Genomic DNA, 22,659 nt, shown 5'->3' with positions numbered 1-22,659 from the left:
AATGTCTTTGGCTTTTATAGCATGCCCATCTATATACCCCCACACTTGAGGAGTGTTTTCCATGCTCCAGACATTGTGCTGGACACCAAGTCTATGTGAATGAATAAGACCCAGTTCCTGCCCTCAAGAATAGAGAGTCATGTAAACAACTATAACAAAAGGGTTCCCTCTAAGGACTGACTGTTCATTACATGCCTTTCCAGTGGATGAGAAGTGGCTTGGTCCCTACCAATGGTGAAAACCTGTAGTCTAACATGGGGCAGTGATCACATTCTGAATAAGAGACCACTTTGGGTATGTGTTCTGGTGAAGGGGTTTTGGGCACAGTGAAGCTCCGTGTTCCTAAATAGATAGCAGTGCTACTGTTACATATTGTCTAGGCAGATCTTTAGACATTCTGAATCTTCCCCACTTGTTTGAATCCTAACCCTTTCATATAAATTAGGATGATATTGTTTCTTTATAAACATTAAGATGTTGATAAGTAATAAAGGAATGAGGTTGTGATTTTTAAGAGCCCAGTAAATAATAAGATGTTGAACTTTTAACAAACTACTTATAAGTAAGATATAATTCTGATTCCTAAATTAGATGTGATGATGACTGAGCAATTTGGAGAGAAGGATAATTAACATAGTAATGTAGACTGTGGCATAATCCTGGGCTGTCAGTACCAAGACAGACTTGACTTTTTTTATGGTGAGATTCATAGTGGCGAGAGCTCATTACAAGACCAGAGTTGGTTCATTCTCCATGTGCCACACGTAAGATTCTGAGCAGAGTTCTGTGAATACAGGCTGGTTTGGAGCATATGTGGCTTTACTTTTATGAATTTGGGAGGATCAATTATGTAACCGGCAGAACTTTTTGGAAAAGTAATTTGAAGCAAGTATTTATTTTTAATAAGCTTGAGTTTAAAGTAGCTTACCTATTGATAATAGTAATTCATCATTAATTTTAAAGGGCAGCTTGGGGATGTGTGATAAATATCTTTTGTGCTTTTTATATTTATGCATATGATAAAATGTTTACTTGGAATTGGTAGATAAAGCATTTTTTAAAATCCCCTTTGGCGATAAGATGTGATTTTCACAATGGCCACTCTCAGCTTTGTGTCTTTTGTGCACAGGGAGACTCATGCATCTGTACGCAGTATGTGTGGACTGCCTGGAAGGGGTTCACAAGATCATCTGCATCAAGTGTAAGTCACGGTGGGATGGCAGCTGGCACCAGCTGGGCACCATGTACACCTACGACATCCTGGCTGCTTCTCCCTGCTGTCAGGTTGGTATGGACTCCACCCAGGGAGTAATAGGTGATGCTCAGCTTCTGTCCATCAGTGAATATAACAGAGATAGAGGCTGCCTGCATTTTGGTTACTTTGAGGGAGGTGGTAGGCCTTGGAAAAGATGCTCCTGCAAATAAAGAAGAAATTCAGAAACTCTCCCAGAGTCTGGCATGGATGATTTAGACATTACATTGTGATAGAATATTACAAAGTCATTAAAAGATACATTGTAGAATAGCTATATTTTTAATATGTAGAGTATTTCCCATCTGTTAAAGGAAAAAAAAACAACAGGTAACAAAATGGCACTATACTGTGCTTCCATTTTGTGAATGAACAGGAAAAGGGATCTGCTAGTTGATTCAGATGAGCTGGGTAGTGGTTTTCTTTTTTCATGCTTATGTTTTCTCTTATTTTTTATAATTAGCTTACACTGAATTTACAATAATAGGTTGTGATTTGAAAGGAAGATGAAAGTTTCACTGTCTTTCACAGAATTTTGTTGTTTCCTTTCTGTGACTTAGCTCTAGTTACTTAGGAATTGCCTACCTCATAAGGTGTGTGAGTTTGACATGAAAGATTTGCAATCCTTAAATCACTGGTAGGAAGAGGTGCTTTTTGAGGCTAAAGTAGCATCTGAAATTTAACTGTCATAAGGAAAAGAGAGTAGTATTAACATGCAAACATATTACTAAAAAAGATCATAGAAACACAGGAGGTAAAAATCTTTGGAAATAGCTTGGTGTATTTCCAAGCACTTGGGGATTCAAGAACTTGTTATATAATTCCCTGCTATTTATGGGTAGAGGAGAAAGTTTTCTTTATTTTTCAGTCTGCAGGCCTGGCTTTTAATAGAAATAACTGATAACCCACGTACTTAGTTACTATAGGGGTTTTTATTATTAGTGTTGTAGTTTGATTTTTATAAAGAGAATGTCCTTACTATTATTTTTTTTTCTCAGAAAATAACCTTTGTCTATTGAATTGAAAAGTTGACAGAGGTGGTATTTCAGATCTACTTTGTATTTTAGTATTTGTCAGAGGAGAAATATGCTTGTGAGAGTCCTAAAATCTATAGCTGGTCTTGTAGTTCCAAATAGGATTGACTAATTCGATGCCATTCTAATACATTGACCATATTTCCATTTTAAAACTTAGCCTTGGAAATGAGTTGTCAAAATTTTTTAGTTATTCACTGTAGCATTTTGTGATTGTTGTTGTGTCTAAATGTCAGTTCTTGAGATCAAAGAAACCAAAGGAAGTAGCTCCTTTCTCTGCACACCTACCACAAGGGTTATCTTTTACATTAAATAAAATAAGGAAGTAAAAGAATGTTTGGGACTGTTAACTCATGGAATATTGGCATTGGAAGGCACTTGGGAGAGCTTGTCCAGCCTCCTGATTTTCCACTTATAATGGATGCCTCAAAAATTTAAATGTTTTACCCAGGTTAACATAAATTTTGTCACAGCAATGACTAAAACCTGTAATTCCCATTCTGGTCTTCTTTCTATTACAGCATTGAAGGACTATGGGATTATTACTGTATCTTTATTGAGGAGGAAAAAAAAAACAAAGTGGCATCATTCCACACACTATATATATATATATATATATTTCTGCCACACACACTATGTATTTCTTCTTTAAAATGATTTAAGCGCAGTCAGGTGTTGTAGCATGCACTTGTAGTCCCATGGACTCTGGAGGCTGAGGCAGGGGTTGTAAGTTTGAGGCCAGCTGGGCAATTGAGCCAGACTATGTCTCAAAAAAAAAAAAAAAAAAAAAAAGGCTAGTAATGTATTTCAGTGGTAAAACACTCCTGGGTTCAGTCCCCACAAAAAGATTTAAACCCAGACCTATGTTTTCTGGCCTTCTATTGAAATGGAAAACATATGTTTTAGTCAGTCATTTCACTGCTGTGACTAAAGATCTGACCATAATAATATTAAATGGAGGAAAAGTTTATTTGAGTGCTTATGGTTTCTGTGGTCTTAGTCCATAGAAGGCTCCATTCCTCTGGGCTTGAGGTGAGACAGAACATTATGGCGGAAGATTGTGGCAGAGGGAAGCAGCTCACATGGTGATCTGGAGGCAGAGAGAGACTCTACTCGCTAGATAAAAAAAATATATATATATACCTCAAACTACCGTCAATTCCCACCTCCTCCAGCCACACCCTAATACTACATTTACCACTCAGTTAATCCCTATCAGGGATTAAATCACTCATTGGGTTAAGACTTTTACAACCCAATAATTTCTCCTCTGAATCTTCTTGCATTGTCTCACATTTGAGCTTTTGGGGAACACCTCGCATCCAAACCATAACACCATGTTTGCTGTTTTTATTATTTTTAATCAATTAAAATTTTCACTGTGAAGATAAAGGTGCTAGACACTATTAAGGAATCCACAGGAGTTTTCCAATACATCGGATCCAAAAATAAGCAACTGTTGCTTATCAGAAAGGATAATCAAGGTTAAGGAGAGAGGTTTGCTCAGAATCTCACTTTTAATGTTGTTGGGAAGGAAGAAATATTTAAAAGGGAGATTATCTCAGGTTGCAGAAAGGGAGTTCATGTGCTGGCAAAGAGTGTGGGCTCTGGGGCAAGCTACACTTGTCTAAATTGTTGCTCTTCTGCTTTCTAACTATGTGGTCTTGAGCATGATACTTTATCACTGAATGCCCCAGTTTTATGAGCTTAAATTCAGATAATAATACCTATCTCACAGTAGTATTTTAAGGACAAATTGAGATTGTTAGTACATTTTTAGGAGAAAGCTGAAGTTAGGTCTGTTTATTTATAATTTCTGTTTAATTCCTTCAGTCCTGGATCTATTGCTGAAAGTCTTTAGGCCCAGGCATGAATGAAGAGACACTGTGCTGGTGGATTCCTGAAGCCTTGGGATAAACACTCTCTGCCTATATTGCCAATTTTGCTTAAATATTTTGGTGATTTTTTTTCCTTCAAAGAAAACACAATGTATTATGGAGTAGAATGAAAAATGTTTATGAATTTTTGAAATAAACCCAGAATCTTCAAAGAAATTTTATGCAGGTTTGAATGAGGAAGTTCACTTTAGCCATTCTTCTTTTGTGTTTTTTTTTTTGTTTGTTTGTTTGTATTTGTGGTGCTGGGGAATCAAACCCAGGTAATCACACATGCAAAGCAAGCACTTTACCACCCAGCAGCTCCTCTCTTAAAATTCAGGGTACAGGTGGCCCCAATTGTCAAGGAAACTTTAATCAAGTGGTTTAGGCAGTACTAGTTTAGAATTTTTGAAAGGACTAGCAATGCCTCATCTAGAGAGAGATTGTGAGTTATAAATCTTTCTGATTGATGATGATGTATATTTGAATACATATCTTAGGCTTCATATACCCTGGTTTTGCTAATAGAGGAGATGCTTTACTGAACTCTTGATCTGTTTCCCAGTATGTTGGTTTAGATGACTTTGACAAGAGTTGCAAAACTGAAGAAGTTATGGCTTACAATATTTATTTCTCCCAGGCCCGCCTGAACTGCAAGCACTGTGGGAAGCCAGTGATCGACGTGCGGATTGGCATGCAGTACTTCTCTGAGTACAGCAACGTCCAGCAGTGTCCACACTGTGGGAACCTGGACTACCATTTCGTGAAGCCATTCTCCTCCTTCAAAGTTCTCGAAGCTTATTGATGAAAGCTTTGCTTTAGTAATAGCTATTTTATTGATATTATTACTTTATTACATATCTTTTTTAGGGAAACATTCTGTGACATTAATTTCTTTTCTAATTTAAAGCAGAGTTACTTTGTATGTGTGCCACTAAAATGGGGACTGCCCTTTTCCCTGTCTTGATTCCCAAATGTTAGTCTTTGGTCAGGACCAGATAGATGATCGAGTGAGTTTGGGTAGGGGTTTACTCTCACTAAGAGTCTGATGCAGCTTTAAGGTTGTGGGGAGGATGGCATGGATTTAGGAAGGGGATTATGTGGCTATAAACGAAAAGCCTGATAGGAGTTTGGAGGGAGCTCTTACTAAAATGTTAACTATAAAGACCCGCTTTTAGATCCTCAGTGGACCTTGGGGAAACATGTGACAAGTGAATGTAAGTCTGAGCCTGGAGAGCAAATAGTGTATTAGGCTTTTGCAGCTTAGTATTCTGCAGCACATATTGACATGCAATTTACTCTGACAGATGATTTGAAAGTGGACATGAGTGCTGTTTCTTTCACTGTTGTAATTTAACAGTCAGTTTTCTTACTGAAAATAATACCCAAATTATAAGATATCACAGTTGTTGGTGTTGCAAATATTTTTAGGTAAGCTGACCTGTAACAGAGACTTGTGAAATGAATTTGGAAATGATGTACACTGAATCAAGAGGGCAGAAAGGCAAAACTTTGATCAACTTCTAAGTCAAGATTCAAATGACAAACTAGCTCTTAAGGATAATCCTTACATAACGTGACTTGGAAAGTAATAGTTTATATAGGTTGCACTGTTGAAAGTGCTGTTTGGTACATCCTTTTTGCAGGAAATCTCTCAGTCACCTAATGGGTAAGCTTCAGAACCAGTTTTTACAAACTTACTTCCTCATAATACCTCATAGCCACACTTAGCACATTTAAAATTGAGTTTCCAAAATTGAATAGTTGATCTAAGGAGGGAAAGAAAAAAATTGAGAGAATGATGAAGATAATAATTTTGATACTTCTTGTTAAGGTGGGTTTCATTTTGGAGAATCACTATAGTACATAATGATATATCTCAAGATCTCTAGGATACTTTATTTCTGCCCCGCCCCCAAAAAATCACATACAGAACTTTGGGCATTCCAAAATACAACCTTTTGTTCATTATATCTTGGTGATTTAATACACTGATACGCCATGCCCTGGTAGAATTGGAATTGAAAAATCATTTCTCATAAGTGAATTTGATAATTTTAAGTTATATATATATATATATGTGTGTATGTATATACATACATATGCTAAAAGAATACTAAAAATGATAATCTTATGAATAGCCACATTTGGGGTTGGTATGAATATTTTATATTACTCATTTGGTTGATAACATTTTTTTTCTCAGTGTGTTTTTTCTTTTTAGAAGTATTTAGGCATTGCAAGTGAATTTCAGTTCTACTACATGAAGCATTTGATGTTTTGTTTGATTCAATACAGCATTGAAGAACCAATGCATTCACTTAATATTCTTCAGCTTTCAATTGTGATGATTGTTATTTGGTTTTTCGCTTCTGATTTGGTGTCTGATGATCTGAAAACTCTTTCACAGTGGAAGGAAATGCTCAAAATGCTTACGAGAAGCAGAAAATCAATATTGGTCAGACAGTGTTTGATGCAGTTTCAAGAGGTCCATAGGACATAGCCTTGAAAGTTTCTCTTTGATACACAAAGCTGTAATTGTGAATTAACTATTTCCCTATTGGTTCTCTTATGCACCAAGTATAAAAATTGGTAAGTTTCTCTTGTCTTCAGAGAACCATTTGGATTTGCTATCTGAATTTAGAATAAATGTTAAAATATTTATAATGCAATTCTTTAACTCACCTACATTTTTCTAGTGAAACCTGTTTATTATGTTGTTATTGTAAAAGTTGACCTATATACTGCATCAGCAAACTCTTCAGTTTCAAACCATTGTGGGTGTAGTGAATGCTACATTCACTGTTTTCTCCTTAGATTGTTTTCTATACTCTGAAAAGTAAGTATGATGAGGTTTCACTATAATTAAGTAAAAAAATTTTTTGGATGTTATTTTGGTGGTTAAGTCAGGATTCTGTGGATATATTCAGTCATATACAAAGAGAAACTGAATATCTTTTGCCTTTTCAACATTACATTTTTGTCTAAAAGGGAAAATTGGGCCAATTTGAGAAGAAAATACAGTTGAGTATGCAACACCATAATGATAAATATCATTTTGGGATCTGCTGACCTTAATGTTTTCTCCAAGCTTTCCCTGAGTACCTTGATGGCAATTGGGATATGTCAAGAAAGATTATTTTTGTTGTAGGTAGGACATTAAAGGATATCAGTCACAAGGAGATCCAGTTTCTGTCTTTCTGATGAGTAGTATTCAATAACATAAAGGCAGTCTTAAGAATGACTAATAATTTCAAAGTGATCTTTTATCTGACATTTTTGTCACTTATTTTTAAGAGTTCCATACCTTGAACAAATTATCTGCTTTAGTTTAGAGAGAAGACAATTTCTCATTGATCATTTTCTCTTCAGACCATCTTAGCTCTGTACTTTCTTCTGGTTACATCTGAAGCAGTTAATTATACTGGGCTTTTACCTAATAAAAGATAACCATTGTGCTGTGAAATTGAGATATGGGTATGTTTTCCCATTCTAATTACACAGGAACATCCTCATGCACCTTTTAATATCTGGTTTTTGTAAAAGAAGTTAATTTTCTGAATAAAATGAATTTTTATATCTGGGGAAAATTAATTCATCAAGAAAAAATATTGTTAGGTGTTTAAACACTAAAACTAACAGATCCATGCATAGCTTATTAGACTACAAGAATTAACTTGCTGAAAATTTTCATTTAGTCCTGCAAGACCAATGTTCAGTCGTTCTAAGCCCAGCCCAGGTTGGTAACCCCAGTTTGCTTTTTCTATTTAGTTTCATGGTAACACCTGTTGAGCAGTTTTAGTTGGAGGTTGGGGATAGATATGAGGAGAAAGTGCCCTTGTTTAGTGTTTTGGTTCCAATAAGATGCTGCCTAAGCCATTTCATCTCCATGTCCTGTTTACTTTATTATTATTCCAGATAATTGGAAGAAAATAAAACAGGTGGGCACCATCAAAACCAGCTCAAAACATATTGTTGGTAAAGATCTCTTGTCAAGATATTTTGGATTGCACTTTTGTTGAGGGAAGACAGTGTAAATAGTTGAAGAATGTTAATAAAATTGAAACATTTGGTTATGGAATTGTGTGTGGTGTTAGAGGGTTTCTGTTTGTGAAATGTATGTATTAAAATAAAAATTTCAGAAACTAACATTGTCTTTTGTGTGTCAGTATTTTTTGTTGGAATTTTTGAGAAATCAGATGATCTAATCAGAAAAGATAGTAGATAAGTAGAGAGATTCTGAGGTTTTAAATACTTCAGAAAACCATTTTAGTGTCACTATTACAACTAATCAAAATTATAGACTGTGCTGTTTGCAAATTGTGTATCACATGTAAACTTACTTTCAACAAAGTAAGCATTCTATATAGCAACCCCCCTCCCCCTGGCCATGTGACTAGTCCAAAATTATTGTTCTTGTTATAGAGAATTCTTTTGAATAGAGAGTGTCAAATGAGATTTAAAATGGAGGCCACATTTTTAAAAAATACTCTTTTAGTTGTAGATGGACACAGTATCTTTATTTTTATGTGGTGCTGAGGATCAAACCCAGGGCCTCACACCTACAGGGCAGGTACTCTACCACTCAGCCCCAGCCCCAGCCCCAGCCCCAGCCCCAAGGCCACAGTTTTGATAAACTCCAAGGCCAGCCATGGTTAGCCACATTCTGAAAACTTAGGTCATCCTAATTTACCCCCAATATGATCTATAATAATAAATTAACCAAAATATAAGCTTTATGTCCTTGTGAATATTAGTGAATATTAATAAGCTTAAACTTCTCTGCCTTGAAAAGAATATTAATATATATCAGCCAAAAGCAAAAGAGGGTAAAACATTCCTTATGCTTTATAAAGAATTCTGTAACTGGGCTGGGGATGTAGCTCAGTGGCAGAGTGCTTGCCTTGCACGTGTGAGGCACTGGGTTCAATCCTCAGCACCACATAAAAATAAATAAAGACATGCCGTCTATCTACAATTTACAAAAAAAAATTCTTTTAAATGCTGTAATTGTTGTGAGCCACTTTCCTGCCACTTTCTGTTCAAGGTCTCTTTACCAACTGTTCTTTTGAATGCAGGATAAACTTAATTTTAAAAATTTGATTTGATTTTAATTTTGATAGTAGATGATCTTATTCTACAAATATTTTCTTTGGTTCCTAGGCCTTTACAAACTTCTATAATGAAAAGACTAGATTGTATGCTTCTTCATTCTAAGCAAAGTAAAACTGACTCATTGTTAAACTTGTGTTTTTTATGTAATATTATCAAATATAATTTATTCTCTAGTTTGCTGGTCCCTTAATTTCATCATCATTCTCAGCCAGTGGATAAAATCCAAAAAAAATGTTAGAACATAGGACTAGATGTGTAGGAGAAAAAGAGTCTCTAATCTAACAGGATTCAAAGCCTGTGTTGCTTCTTATTATAGGCATCAGAAGCATAAATTTTATTTTGTTCAAAGGCTTAAGTAGACTTGAGATTTTGTGACTTTTACTAATGTAACATGTCAACAAAGTTTCATTGCCATTTTCAGGAAACTACAGTTCTTACTACAGAGGGGAAGGGAAGACCAAAGTTATACAGTGATTGCTAAGAGTTAAGTTTAGTGGAAGAAAACTCTTACTTGTTCTTAATGGTTTGCACTTTAAATCTTGCTTGCATTATTTTAACTAAAGTTTGAAAAAAACTCAGCAGCATATTGCTAATTATGTGGGCTATTTAGTAAAGAGTTAAATTTTGAAAGGAAAAAAAAAAAGCTTGTCTTGAGCTTTCATTCTTTTCCTGTTTTCTTGGCTTTCCACACTGGGGGTCTAATAAACGTGAATGTCTTTGAAGATAGTAAAATGTGTTACAGGTATAATATTTGAAATAATAATGTTTTGTTGCTGTTGTTGTTTTACAGTGTTTGTGATTGAACCTAGCTCCCCAAACATTCCAGGCAAACATCCTACCCCTAAATCATATCCCCAGCCCTAATAATAATGCTATTTTTAAAGTAGAATTTTTTTCCTAGTGGAAATCTTTAGCATTGTGATAATTATGTAAGCTTGATCTGGCATTGCTAAGTTTCAGGGACAGAAAGATAAAGTACTTTGTCTCATGGAGTCCAGTAGAACAATACTGGTTACATATCTCAGTGTTCAAATGGACTGGCCACTGTATCTTGGTGATGGTCTTCATGTCAAGTGGTCTAAGACACTTGATTAAAAATTTTGGTAGTATCTTAAAATAAGTTTAGGACTACCTAATTGCATTCCTAAAAACCCCAGTAACTCTAGAAAGTGGAAATGCCATAGACCTAACAGTAATAGAATTTAGAGTAAAGGCTATGCTTTTCATTGTAGTCACAGAGTAAGTTACATTGACTCTTGTACTCATTTTAGAGATTCGCTGAGGCCCAGAAAACTCAAATCTAAATAAGGTTGAGTAGTTAATGGCTAACCAGAAATTAAATCTGGATTCCCTCAGCTAGCTCACCATGGCTTAGAGCTGGAGTGTCCATGAACTTCAGTTTTGCTTTCTCTTTTCTATTACTATTATCATATAGGCTACTTTTAGCATGTTAATTATTAGATTTAGATGTTTGGTACCTGAAAAAGCTTTTCAAACTTCCCTCATTACTGGAGAACCTGTTTTTGTTTTTAACATCAACTTTATATAGTGAAATTAATTTTGGTTTTTGGTTTGGCTTTTGGTTGTGTTTACTGATTTCTTTTTCATTTTCTGGTGCTAAGAGCAACACATCTGGGAAATCTAGATGAATGGCAGATATATTTGCTATAAAGGGAAGAAATGTCAATTATAGGGACATACATTTAACCAGATATGTAAATAGGAAGATATCTATTCAACTTGTATAAAACACGGGCTTGAGGGATTTAATATTAACTATGGCTTAATATAAAAACATATAGGAGAAGTGTCTGGACCTTCTGTGGAATGGTGAGTCCCTAGAAGTAATTGAGGGGAGCCTCGTGGGCATGGAATCTGTGTATATGTGCATGGGGGGTGCATGTGTACTTTTAGAAACAACTTTATTGAGAAACAATTGCTATACAATAAAACATACATATTAAAAGTATACAATTGATATAGGTGGAGGTATATAGCCTCCCACAGTCACAATAGTAAACATACCTATCACTCCCTCTCACTTTCTTCCTTTTTTTTCCATCTTTAAGCAACTGCTGCTTTCTCTGCCCCCAAGATTAGTTTGCCTTCTACAAGGTTTATGTACATAGAATCATATAATGAGTATGTATCCTTATTTGTCTGACTTCCTTAACTCAGCTTAGTTTAGATTTATCTATGCTGTGTTGCTTGAATAGGTCCTATTTGTTTACCTGCCGATGGACATTTGGGTTGTTTGCAATTTGAGCTATTATGAATAAAGTTGCTATGCAAATTTGTGCACAAGCATTTGGACATATATTTTCTTTTCTCCTGGGTAAAAATCTAGGAGTGCAATAGGTAGACAACCTAGTAGGGGTGTGGCTGATTTTTAATAAACTGCCAAACTGTTTTATATAGTGGTTGCATCATTTTTCTAAACTCATGATCCTCCTGCCTAAGCCTCCCAAGTAGTAGAGATTATGGGCGTGCACCACCATGCTGGTCACACTATTGGACATTCCTAACAACTGAGAGTTTCGGCTTCTCCACATATTTGCCAACACTTGCCATGGTCAGTCATTTTTTTTCTTTCTTTTTTTTTTTTTTTTGTTGGTCGTTCAAAACATTACATAGTTCTTGATATATCATATTTCACAGTTTGATTCAAGTGGGTTATGAACTCCCATTTTTACCCCGTATACAGATTGCTGAATCACATCAGTTACACTTCCATTGATTTACATATTGCCATTCTAGTGTCTGATGAATTCTGCTCTCTATCCTATCCTCTACTGTCCCCCCTCCCCTCCCCTCCCCTCCCCTCTTCTCTCTCTACCCCCTCTACTGTAAATCATTTCTTCCACTTGTATTATTATTCCCTTACCCCTCACTTCCTCTTGTATGTAATTTTGTATAACCCTGAGGATCACCTTCCATTTCCATGCAATTTCCCTTCTCCCTCCCTTTCCCTCCCACCTCTAATCCCTGTTTAATGTTAATCTTCTTCTCATGCTCTTCGTCCCTACTCTGTCCTTAGTTACTCCCCTTATATCAAAGAAGTCATTTGGCATTTGTTTTTTAAGGATTGGCTAGCTTCACTTAGCATAATCTGCTCTAATGCCATCCATTTCCCACCAAATTCTATGATTTTGTCATTTTTTAATGCAGAGTAATACTCCATTGTGTATAAATGCCACATTTTTTTTATCCATTCATCTATTGAAGGGCATCTAGGTTGGTTCCATAATCTTGCTATCGTGAATTGTGCTGCTATGAACATCGATGTAGCAGTGTCCCTGTAGCATGCTCTTATTAGGTCTTTAGGGAATAGACCGAGAAGGGGAATAGCTGGGTCAAATGGTGGTTCCATTCCCAGCTTTCCAAGAAATCTCCATACTGCTTTCCAAATTGGCTGCACCAATTTGCAGTCCCACCAACAATGAACAAGTGTACCCTTTTCCCCACAACCTCGCCAGCACTTGTTGTTGTTTGACTTCATAATGGCTGCCAATCTTACTGGAGTGAGATGGTATCTTAGGGTGGTTTTGATTTGCATGGTCAGTCATTTTTTTTGCCATTTGCCATGGTCAGTCATTTTTTTTAAAATATTTTTTTTAGTTTTAGGTGCGATACCTTTATTTTTACTTATTTATTTTAATGTGGTGCTGGGGATCGAACCCAGTGCCTCACCTGGTCCAGGGGAGTGCTCTACCACTGAGCCATAATACCAGCCCAGTCATTTTAACCAGTTTTTAATCTGTGGTGGTATAGTATTGGGTTTATAATTTATATTTTCCTAATGATAATGGAGCTAAGCACCTTTCCATGTGTTTGCCATTTTGCATGTCTTTGTTTAAATCTTTTTCCCGCTTTTATTTACCACCCCCATACCCATACCCTAGGCTAGGGACAGAACCCAGGGCCTTGTGCATACTGGATAATTGCTGTACCTGGGATAACCCATCAATTTGTCCTTTGTGTGTTGTGCATTTGATGTCTTACCTAATCCAATGTTGCAAAATCCATATCCTCTGATTTCTTCTTGAATTTTTATGCTCTTAGCTTTTACATGTAGGTTATGATTGATCCATTTTGAGAGTTGTTTTCTTTCTTTATTTTTTTATTGTTTTTGTGATATTAGAGGTCAAATCCAGGGCCCCACAAACACTGGACAAGTGCTTTGCCACTAAACTACATCCCTAGCCCCAGTTTATTATGTTTTGAGATATTCTTGCTGAGTTGCTGAGACTGGCCTTGAACTTGTGATCTTACTGCCTCAGCTTTCTGGGTATAGGCAGAACCTACTAATATTGGTAATTATATTTCTTATATGTGTCTGTGGATGAACATTTTATTTTCAGTTTAGAGGTAATTTGGGTTTTGACAAGGAAGTAGATTTAAAAGGTATAATAGCCTTTCTTTAGCAGAATATGTGCTAAATATAAAAATTTGGTGAAATTCTAAGAGGCCTAGCTAGGAGTAACAAGCAGTATCTTGGTCTGTTTTTTTTTTTTTTTTTTTTTTTTGTTATAACCAAATAACAGATTAGGTGATGGTGGGCATGAGGAATTTCTTGCAGTGTTGGAGGCTGGGAAATCCAAGATGAAGGTGTTAACCTCTGTTGAGGGCCTTCTAGTGCTGCATTCTCACATGGCAAAAGACTATGAGAAAGAACTCACTCTCGCAAGCCCTTTTTTAATCCTTTAGGTCCTCCAAGTAAGGTCCACTTCCCAACACTCTTGTACTGGGGATAAAGTTTCTAACAAGTGACTTTGGGGACATGCATTCAGGTCATAGCATAATATTTGAAAACATCCCCTACTTTTAGAAAAAAATGAATACTTTCTAAAGGGGAGAAAGTATTTGGAATCAGTAATTGTGACTTTTGTCTCATTTTCATGCATTAATTTGTTGACATCTATTCCCATTTGTTAAGATAGGATATTGCTTAAGGAGAACTATCTGAGTGTAAGGTAATATTTTAATAGTCTTCACACACAAAAAAAATTCCATTATTCTATTCACTTTGGGTTCTAACTCTGAGATATTTTTGGATTCAAATATGTCAAGCTGTCAGATTTGATAGCATTGATCTATACAGTTTGGGCAGAGTTTTTAATTTTTCAAACAGTTTTTTATGTGTATCCCATTTTCAGTTTCTCATGATCTTGTCTGAAACACGAGTATCCAGACTTCAGGGGTTGCTGTATTTGATCCTTTTTAATTCCACACAGTCCTAAGGGGAAAATGTACTGATTACATGTTTGTCTTGAAGAAGATTAAAATTTTTCATAGTGTAGGGGCTATCCTTTTACCTAATTAGTGATAGTCAAGTTATGCAAATCCATGGTTTGGCAATTGATAATTTTGCTTTTCATTACATTTTTCTGATGCTTTGATGACACAACAGGTGATTGAGGCGGAAAGTAAGGTAGGTGAAGCCCAGGGACTGGTGTCTCTCTGAGGTTTCAGAATCCCATGGTTTAAAAAAGAGTGATTTGGTCAGGGAGTAGGATGATGAGAGTCCTGGGGGCTATTATGAATGTTTTGAAAAGCTTAGTAGAGATCAAAAGTTATTCACCACATGATTGTAGAGTATATCACTTTTTTCTTTTTTGATACTGAGGATTTAACCAGGGAGCAACTAACCACTGAGCCTCAGGCTCCTTCGCCACTGGGATTACAGGTGTGCCTGGCTATGTTTTTGGCAAGAGTTATAGCAACCTTAGTTGTCTTAGATGTTCAGAAACAGTGGCAGTGTGTGCACCTTTGATAGATATGAGAACACAATTTTATTACCTAATAATTTGTGGTCACATTAGATTGAGTGGTCTTTGGTGATGGCGGAATTGAGAAAATGCCATTTAAAAGTATATATCCTCTACTTTTTCTAGTCTGTTTACTTTTTTGTTGTTGTGATGCCTTTTGCCTTATTTTTTCCCTGCCTACCATCTCTCCCTTCCCTACTTTGTCCTTTCTCCTGCCTTCCCTGCTGCAGCATGTTCCTTAATCATGGCACACACAAGTTCACTGACAAATCCAGCTGCAAGTTAGCTAGTATTTTTTAAATTAGTTTAAAAAAATAGAACCTACAACTTATAAAAGGATAGTCTAGTTGATCAGTGGAAGACTATAGAGTCCAGATATAGAGCCACACATACATATATAATCAATTGATTTTTTATAAAAGTACAAAGCAAATTTCATGAATAAAGGATAATATAGCAAATTAATCTGGAACAAGCAGATGTTCATATGCAAAAAATGTAAAAACCAATGAAATCTGGATCCATACTCATACTATAATAACAAGATAGGCGATAGATATAAATGTACAATCTAAAAATTGATAAATTCTCCTCAAAAGAGAAGTCTTGTCCAAAAGACATTGCTAAGAGAATAAAAGGTAAGCCACATACTAGAGAAAAGAACTGGGTCCAGAAAATGAAAAGAACTCCCAAAATGTATTAGTAATAAGACAAAATGACTCACATAAAAGGGGGTGGGTAGGCAATATATTCAAAGATACTTTGTTTAAAAAAAATGACAAACACAAGGTTCTCAACTAGTCATCAGGGAAATATAAATTAAAACTACAATTAGATACCACCTCAGTATGACTAAAATTTAAAAGACTGAGAATACCAAGCACTGATGATGACATGAAGTAACCGGAACTCTTATGTTGGTGGTAAACAGTTTTAGTTTCCTAAAATGTTGGGGTTGGGAATATAGCTCAGTTGGTAGAGTGCTTGAGTCCTATCACAAGTCCCTGGGTTCAATCCCCAGCACTGCACACACAAACACACCAAAAAAATGGACTAAGTTTCTTAAAATATTAAATGTGTTCCTATCCTACATTCTAGCCATTCCACTGATGAGTATTTACTGAAGAGAAAACATCTATACAAAGACTTGTTCTTGAATGTTTATAGCAGCTTTATTTGTAATAACCCCAAATAGACATGACCCAAATGCCCAACATCAGAAAAATGGGTGAAAAATAGTGTAATATCCATCCAATAAAATACTAAGCAATAAAAAGGAACTAATGCTTGATACATAGCCAGCCACAACATAGATGAATCTCAGACTGGAGTGAAAGGAGTCAAAGGGGACAAATTACACATTATATGATTGCATTTATGTAAAGTTCTAGAAAATGCGAGTGAATCTATACTGACTGATGAGTGCTTGCCTGGAGAAGGGTAGAAGGATATTAATGGGGAGGGGAAAGAGAATGAATACAGAGGAAATTTTAGTGGGGAAGCCTTTGTGGTTGCTTGATGTGTCCATTGTCTTGATTTTGGTGATGGTTTTACAAATACAAACATCTGTTGAAACATGAAATTGTATACTTTATTCTATGGCAGTTATTCCTCCATACAACAGAAAAAAAAATGCCCTTCCCTCCAAGAAGGGACAACTTGAATGCCGTGAACATTTTATTTAAATCAGTAATGCACATTTGGCAGGTTTAGTTCTTTTGTTTGTTTTAGTGTTTGATGCATCCAGTTGTAGGACCATACTGCCTTTCTTGCAAAATCTCCATTTATGACCCTTTCTTTAAGAATATTTACTTTTTGATTCTCTTTAAAAATCAGAACTTATAGACACATGGGAGTTAAATATAGGACCTCTCTAGACTTCTAGGATTTTCACTCCCAAACCTTTTTGTTTTCTCTCCCATATTTAATTGCTTTTGTAATTTGCCTTATCATTCAAAGCATCCTACCGAGTCATTGAAACCAGAATTTTCTTTTTATAATTGCATTCCATTGGTTTGCAGATTATTTTTATTAAATTTCATCACTGCAATAACAAATATAATTGGCAAAAACAGGCTTTGGGAACAAACTTGACTAGCTTTTTGGTAAGCACATCTTTGCAGAAGGGAAAACTTTACAGATTGCCCACTACACCAGCCTTAACTGGGTAGAGGTCATTTATCACAGTGTAGTTTTTCAAAATAGAGTCTGTTAATTTGCTGAGTTGGTGAAGTAAAGGTCAGTTAAGAAATTCTCCTGCTCATGCTCTATGATCCTTATTTTCCTCTTCTGTAAATATTGAGAATTAAATAATGTAAATAAAGTAATTTGTGCAGTCTCTGACATGTAAAAAGTGCTAAAAATGCTATGATTGTTTATGTCATGGTCATTCACATTATTTCTGGAAACATTAATATGAGGGCAGGAGGGCCTTGGAGAGGGCTTGACACAGATGAGGGATATTAGAGATGGCTTGATGTTACACTTGGGTGGATAAGGTTAAACGCCTTTCTCTTATAAGGTGTTGGTAACTCTGAGGCAGCTTCCCAGGGGCAGGGTCCTGCCAAGGAGCTCCTGAAAACCTTGAGAGTACTCTGTACTGGTGGAGGAGCTGCAGATCTGCTGGCAACTTGTGAAGGAGCTTCTTTCATGGGCAGCCTTACTCAAGGTCTCTCAAATCCATGGTGTGTGGAGGGAGGTAAAACCAGCCTCCCTAGGGGGATTAAGATAAGAATGGGATCCAGAAGGTTGTGAAACTAGTAAGTAGGCAGAGGAAATTCATCATAATCATGTGGGTTAGAAATGGTGAAAACCATACTTGTTTTTCTCCACTTGGGTTTAGCTTCAAACTAAGGCTTGTACTCAAAATCGTATCTCTTCTTGGGATGAGAAATGATCCGTGTTTCCCTGTTGGTGTGAATGTGAACAGCTGCCAGTCAGTTGAGTTATAGTGACTGTTGTGTGATGTGTTTTTTTTTTTTTTTTTTTAAATCTGAAGTATGTCTGTGAAGGATGGCATTCATACTCCTGAGTTTATTGTCATTTGCCAGTGAAAACATTTAGAATGTCATGGGCATAGATTATGGTCATTCTGTGACCCTTTAGCACTGGTGTGTGCCTCTACTAGTCTGATCTGGCTTGGGAGATGCTTTGGTCTGAATGTTTATGTCCCCTCCAAAATTTATATGTTGGAATTCTCACCCCAAGGTGATGGTGTGAAGAGGGTCTTTTGGGAAGCAATTAGCTAATATCATGAGTGTGAAGCCCTAGTGAGTTGCATTAGTGGAGATTCAAGGGAGTTTGATTGCCCCTTCTACCATATGAGGACACAGTTAGTAGGCACCATTTATGAGAAAGAAGGCCCTCTTCAGATATAAAGTCTGCCAGTGGTTTGAGCTTGGACTTCCCAGCCTCTTGAACTGTGAGAAATACATTTATTTTATATATGCTAAGGTATTTTGTTAAAGCAGTCTGAATGGACTAAGATAGGAAGTCTAGGTTGCAAGATACATCTGATAAAATGCTGCAGGGTTGCTAATCCTTGATAGGTCTCTGAACTCTCATCCAGCTGGGCCCAGTGTGATGCATGGCAGCAGTGCTAGGCTCAGAGTCAGGAAATGGGGGTTGGGGGACAAATTATAGATCTTCTGCACTCAAGCAAATCACTTAACCTTTCTGATCATGTTTTTATTATAGCATGAAAACAAATCCCAACTTTCTAATATTCTTATAGTGAAACCTAACGAATTCATAGGCTACAGGAATTTTTAAACTCTTAAATAAGAAGATGACACAAGGCGTTATTAAAACAAGCAGACTGTGATTATTCCATTTATTTCTCCTTTATAAAATAGCATTGCACACCTGTAATCCCAGCAGCTCAGGAGGCTGAGACAGGTGGATTGCGAGTAAATCCAGCCTCAGCAAAAGCAAGGTGCTAAGCAACTCAGTGAGGCCCTGTCTCAACATAAAATACAAAATAGGGCTGGGGTTGTGGCTCAGTGGTAGTTCAATCCCCAGTATCCACCCCCCAACAAATTGCATCTATCCCAGATAACTTTTACATTTGGACTTAAACAGCTATCTTTTCCCATGTCACACTTGACATGCTAACATGCTAAATGCTATTCAATTCAGCATTTATTGAGCATGTTCTATGTGCTGTGGCAGGAGCTGAAAGAAGCTATGATTATTTTTATCAGAAGGCTGATCATCTTCAATGGCTGTGCACATCTTTTTTTAAATGTTTGCTGAATTCTAGTTTTGAAGTGGCTACAGTCTGTGAAAGGTGACAAGTTTCCTGGAGGTATTTAGAGCTATAATAATTCTTGCCTAGAATTGCTGTGTTCATCTGTTATTCACGCCAACATTGAAATGAAAATTTAAATGTTAGATCCATTTTAAAAAAACTAATTGAAATTCTAACAAAGCATTTGACTTGGAAGGTTTGCATTTTTAGATTAAGAAGAATTTTATTGGACTGAAGAAATTCTGAAAGAGAAATTTCATTCCTGGCAAGCCTCTCATTTACATTTTTGTCAGGCTTATTAATGCATATGTAGCACTTTGTGTGCAGAGAAGCCAGAGTTTTTTGAAGAACTGTGTTGGAATCTCAATCATTTTCCAGATGTCTCTAATCTGGTGTTCTATGTAGGTGGGATATGGACTGTGAAGAATATAATATTCTTTTGAAATTGGAGTTTAACATTAAGCATTTATATGATGCTTAGTATAAGAAGTACTAATGTTTTGTTATAGCCTTTATTATAATGTTTTATTATAAAAACACTGTGAAGAAAGTGACAGGCGTATTTTGCTATTAAAAACTTTTATGATTTCTCTTAAATCTAATGGTTTTCATGTTGCCTATTTGGATCTGTATTAGTTTAAAGTTTTAAGAAAATATTTCTAGCAAATCACTTAAGCTATGTGAGAAAGCATTAAATTCTAAGCATTAATATCCAAAAGTGATGATTTTAGCTAAGAAGAATAAAATAGTCAAATTGATTTTTGTTGTTAGAATTGCCTCTATTTTGAGGTTTAAGCAAGTATTTTGTTATTTAGTTTCCTTGGTTTACATACAATTGTAAATAAGATACTAATTATGAGTGTGAATATCTCAGAACTTTTTATTTAACTCAAAAGAATATCAGAAAAGTCTTGAAATAATGAAGTTCTAGGTCAGATGTCTAGTTTGAGCTAAGGGCAAGCTTTCAATTCTTCAAAAATAATACATATGTCTATATCCATAGGGAATGGGTTTCAGAATTCCATGTGAATACCAAAATCCATGGATGTGCAAGCCCCTTATATAAAGTGACATAGTATTTGCATCTAATCTATACAATCCTCCCACATACTTTAAATCATCTATAGATTACTTACAAAGCTCAATACAATATAAATGCTATTCAAATAGTTGTTATACTTTGTTTTGGGAATAATGAAAAGAAAAAAAAAACCTGTACATTTTTCAGTAGACACAATTTTTTTCCCTGAATATTTTCAGTATGTGTGGTTGAAGCAGATGTGGAAGCCATGGACAGAGTGCCAACTGTACTGTTTACACCTGTGGGAAGTACAGGTGAGAGGAGGGCAGAACCAGATAAGCTGATCTTTATAGGATTGCAATGTCATCATTTAGCAAGGATGGTTTTGAGGGACACAAAGTTACTCAGATGCAGGGTATAGAGAATTTAATATGCTTTTGTGCTCTGGGGAACCATATAATAGGATTCTATGTAAATATCACTCTGATTGTGCCTTCCTAGAGGGCAGGAACTCTATCTTTGACATTTTATAATTGTAATGCCTACTGTAGGGCTTTATGCCCATTAGCTCTCTGTTAAATGAACAAATACATGTACTGGCAGCTCTGCTTACCAGGGACACAAATGAGTTAGTTGTGGGAGAATTCAGACATTTTTTTCCCCCTGATTTTGTGCTTTTGATCTCCATTGAGGTCTTCTTTTCAGAAAATCGAATGTCAAAATATTAACAGTGAAGAAAATAAATGGATCATAAGAACTTTTATTCTGGGCCATTGGTAAAAATCACTTCATCTCTCATGTTTAGAATAAAGGGGATTACCTTAGTCTGTTCAAGTGGTTATAACAAAGCATCTAAGACTGGGTAATTTATAAATGACAGAATTTATTGCTCATCATTATAGAGACTGGGAAATCTAAGATCAAGGTGTCAACTGATTTGATCTCTGGTAAAGGCCTATTCTTCACAGATGGTGCCTTCTTGTTGTGTCCTCACATGGTAGAAGGGGTTTTCTTGGGTATCTTTTATGAGAACATTAATCTCATTCATGAAGACTCTGCCTCCTTTTCCTGATCACTTCAAGGCCCTCACATGTTAATACTACCACAATGGAGGTTAGGTTTCAACATACTTCTGAGAAGACACAAACACATAATATTCTGATCACAGTAGTCAAAATATTTAAATAGTTCAAATTTAAAGGTTAGAGAATATAGGAGATTGAAAACACCTTGATAATCCCCTTCTCAATCCTCCTACTATAATAGAAAGGGCAACAGACACAAGGATTGCTTAGAATCATGCCCCCTAGTGTGATTCATCAGTACAGTAGCCCCTAGCCACATATGGCCATTAAAATTGAATTTTAAAGAATTTTTAAAGTAAAAACTAGTTCTATCAGTTGCACTAGCCATATTTCAAGTTTTCAATAGTGAGGTGTAGGTGGTTGCTACCATATTGGACAGTGACAGTTATAAAACATTTGCGTCCCTGAAGAAAATTCTATTTGACAATGCTAGACTTTCATCAAAGCAGTTTCTTTTCCACTGTGAAAACCTTAATGAGGGAGTTCCTCTTTGGCAATACCAAATAACATATTTCAATAAATGTTTGAAAATTGGAAAGAATTTCTGAAGTGTGTGTGTGTGTGTGTGTCTGTGTGTGTGTGTGTGTTTTGGTTGTCTTAGGAGAGTCATGGAGTGTGTAGTTATTTCAGACATCAACATGCTTAAATGATCAACGACAGGGTCATTCCTCAGATAGCATAAGAAAGGGTTTATTTGGCCCCTATCTGCCTCATGTGAAATGCATAGTTAATCTCAGGTCTGTGTCAAGTTAATGTGACTTCCTAAAGCTAGAATTTTTAACTTCCCGCTCAATTTATTCTCTTTAATGAAGAACCAAGCATATAGTTATTCTATTTTTAATAACTTAATATTATGGGTTTTTTAGTTGTCCCTTGTAAACCTTCATTAAACTTAATCCAAGAAGATTTTTCCTTATTGCATAGTTCTGATAGACCACAGTACTAATTGGATTATTCTAAATATAATAGTGAAATAAATGGAGGCTGAATCTTATTTTTTATTTTTTATTTATTTATTGAACTAATTAGCATTTTGAGAAGCCTCTATTCACAGATCTTGCAGTTGTACTTGGTTGCTTTATGCTAGGAGGCTCCAGAACCTTCGCCATACTCATAGATTCCAGGGTGTAGGGTGTGGTCATCTTTGGGGGAGCTATTATTCACCTGTGATGCCTATTCTATTTGCCTGGACTATCTGTTATCTTAAGATCATGCCCTCTTTTAGATTTCTACTCAGTTGGGTCTTTATGATTGTTGA

At 35.9% G+C, this 22,659-nt stretch overlaps 1 protein-coding gene across 1 annotated transcript in view; it reads left to right on the top strand.

Annotated features, from left to right (window-relative positions):
• Heca (hdc homolog, cell cycle regulator) overlaps positions 1-8,105 on the top strand; it is a 44,794-nt gene extending 36,689 nt beyond the window's left edge. Inside the window, exons 3-4 of the mRNA XM_026391873.2 lie at positions 1,130-1,284; positions 4,804-8,105. Of these exons, the coding sequence (XP_026247658.2) occupies positions 1,130-1,284; positions 4,804-4,968 (320 nt within the window). The 3' untranslated portion in view covers positions 4,969-8,105. The remainder of the gene's footprint in view (positions 1-1,129; positions 1,285-4,803) is intronic.
• Positions 8,106-22,659: the final 14,554 nt, after the last annotated feature.

Source organism: Urocitellus parryii, chromosome 8 (assembly GCF_045843805.1).
Source record: "Urocitellus parryii isolate mUroPar1 chromosome 8, mUroPar1.hap1, whole genome shotgun sequence".
Taxonomy (NCBI): Eukaryota; Metazoa; Chordata; class Mammalia; order Rodentia; family Sciuridae; genus Urocitellus; species Urocitellus parryii.
This window is presented reverse-complemented; position numbering and strand designations above follow the sequence as displayed.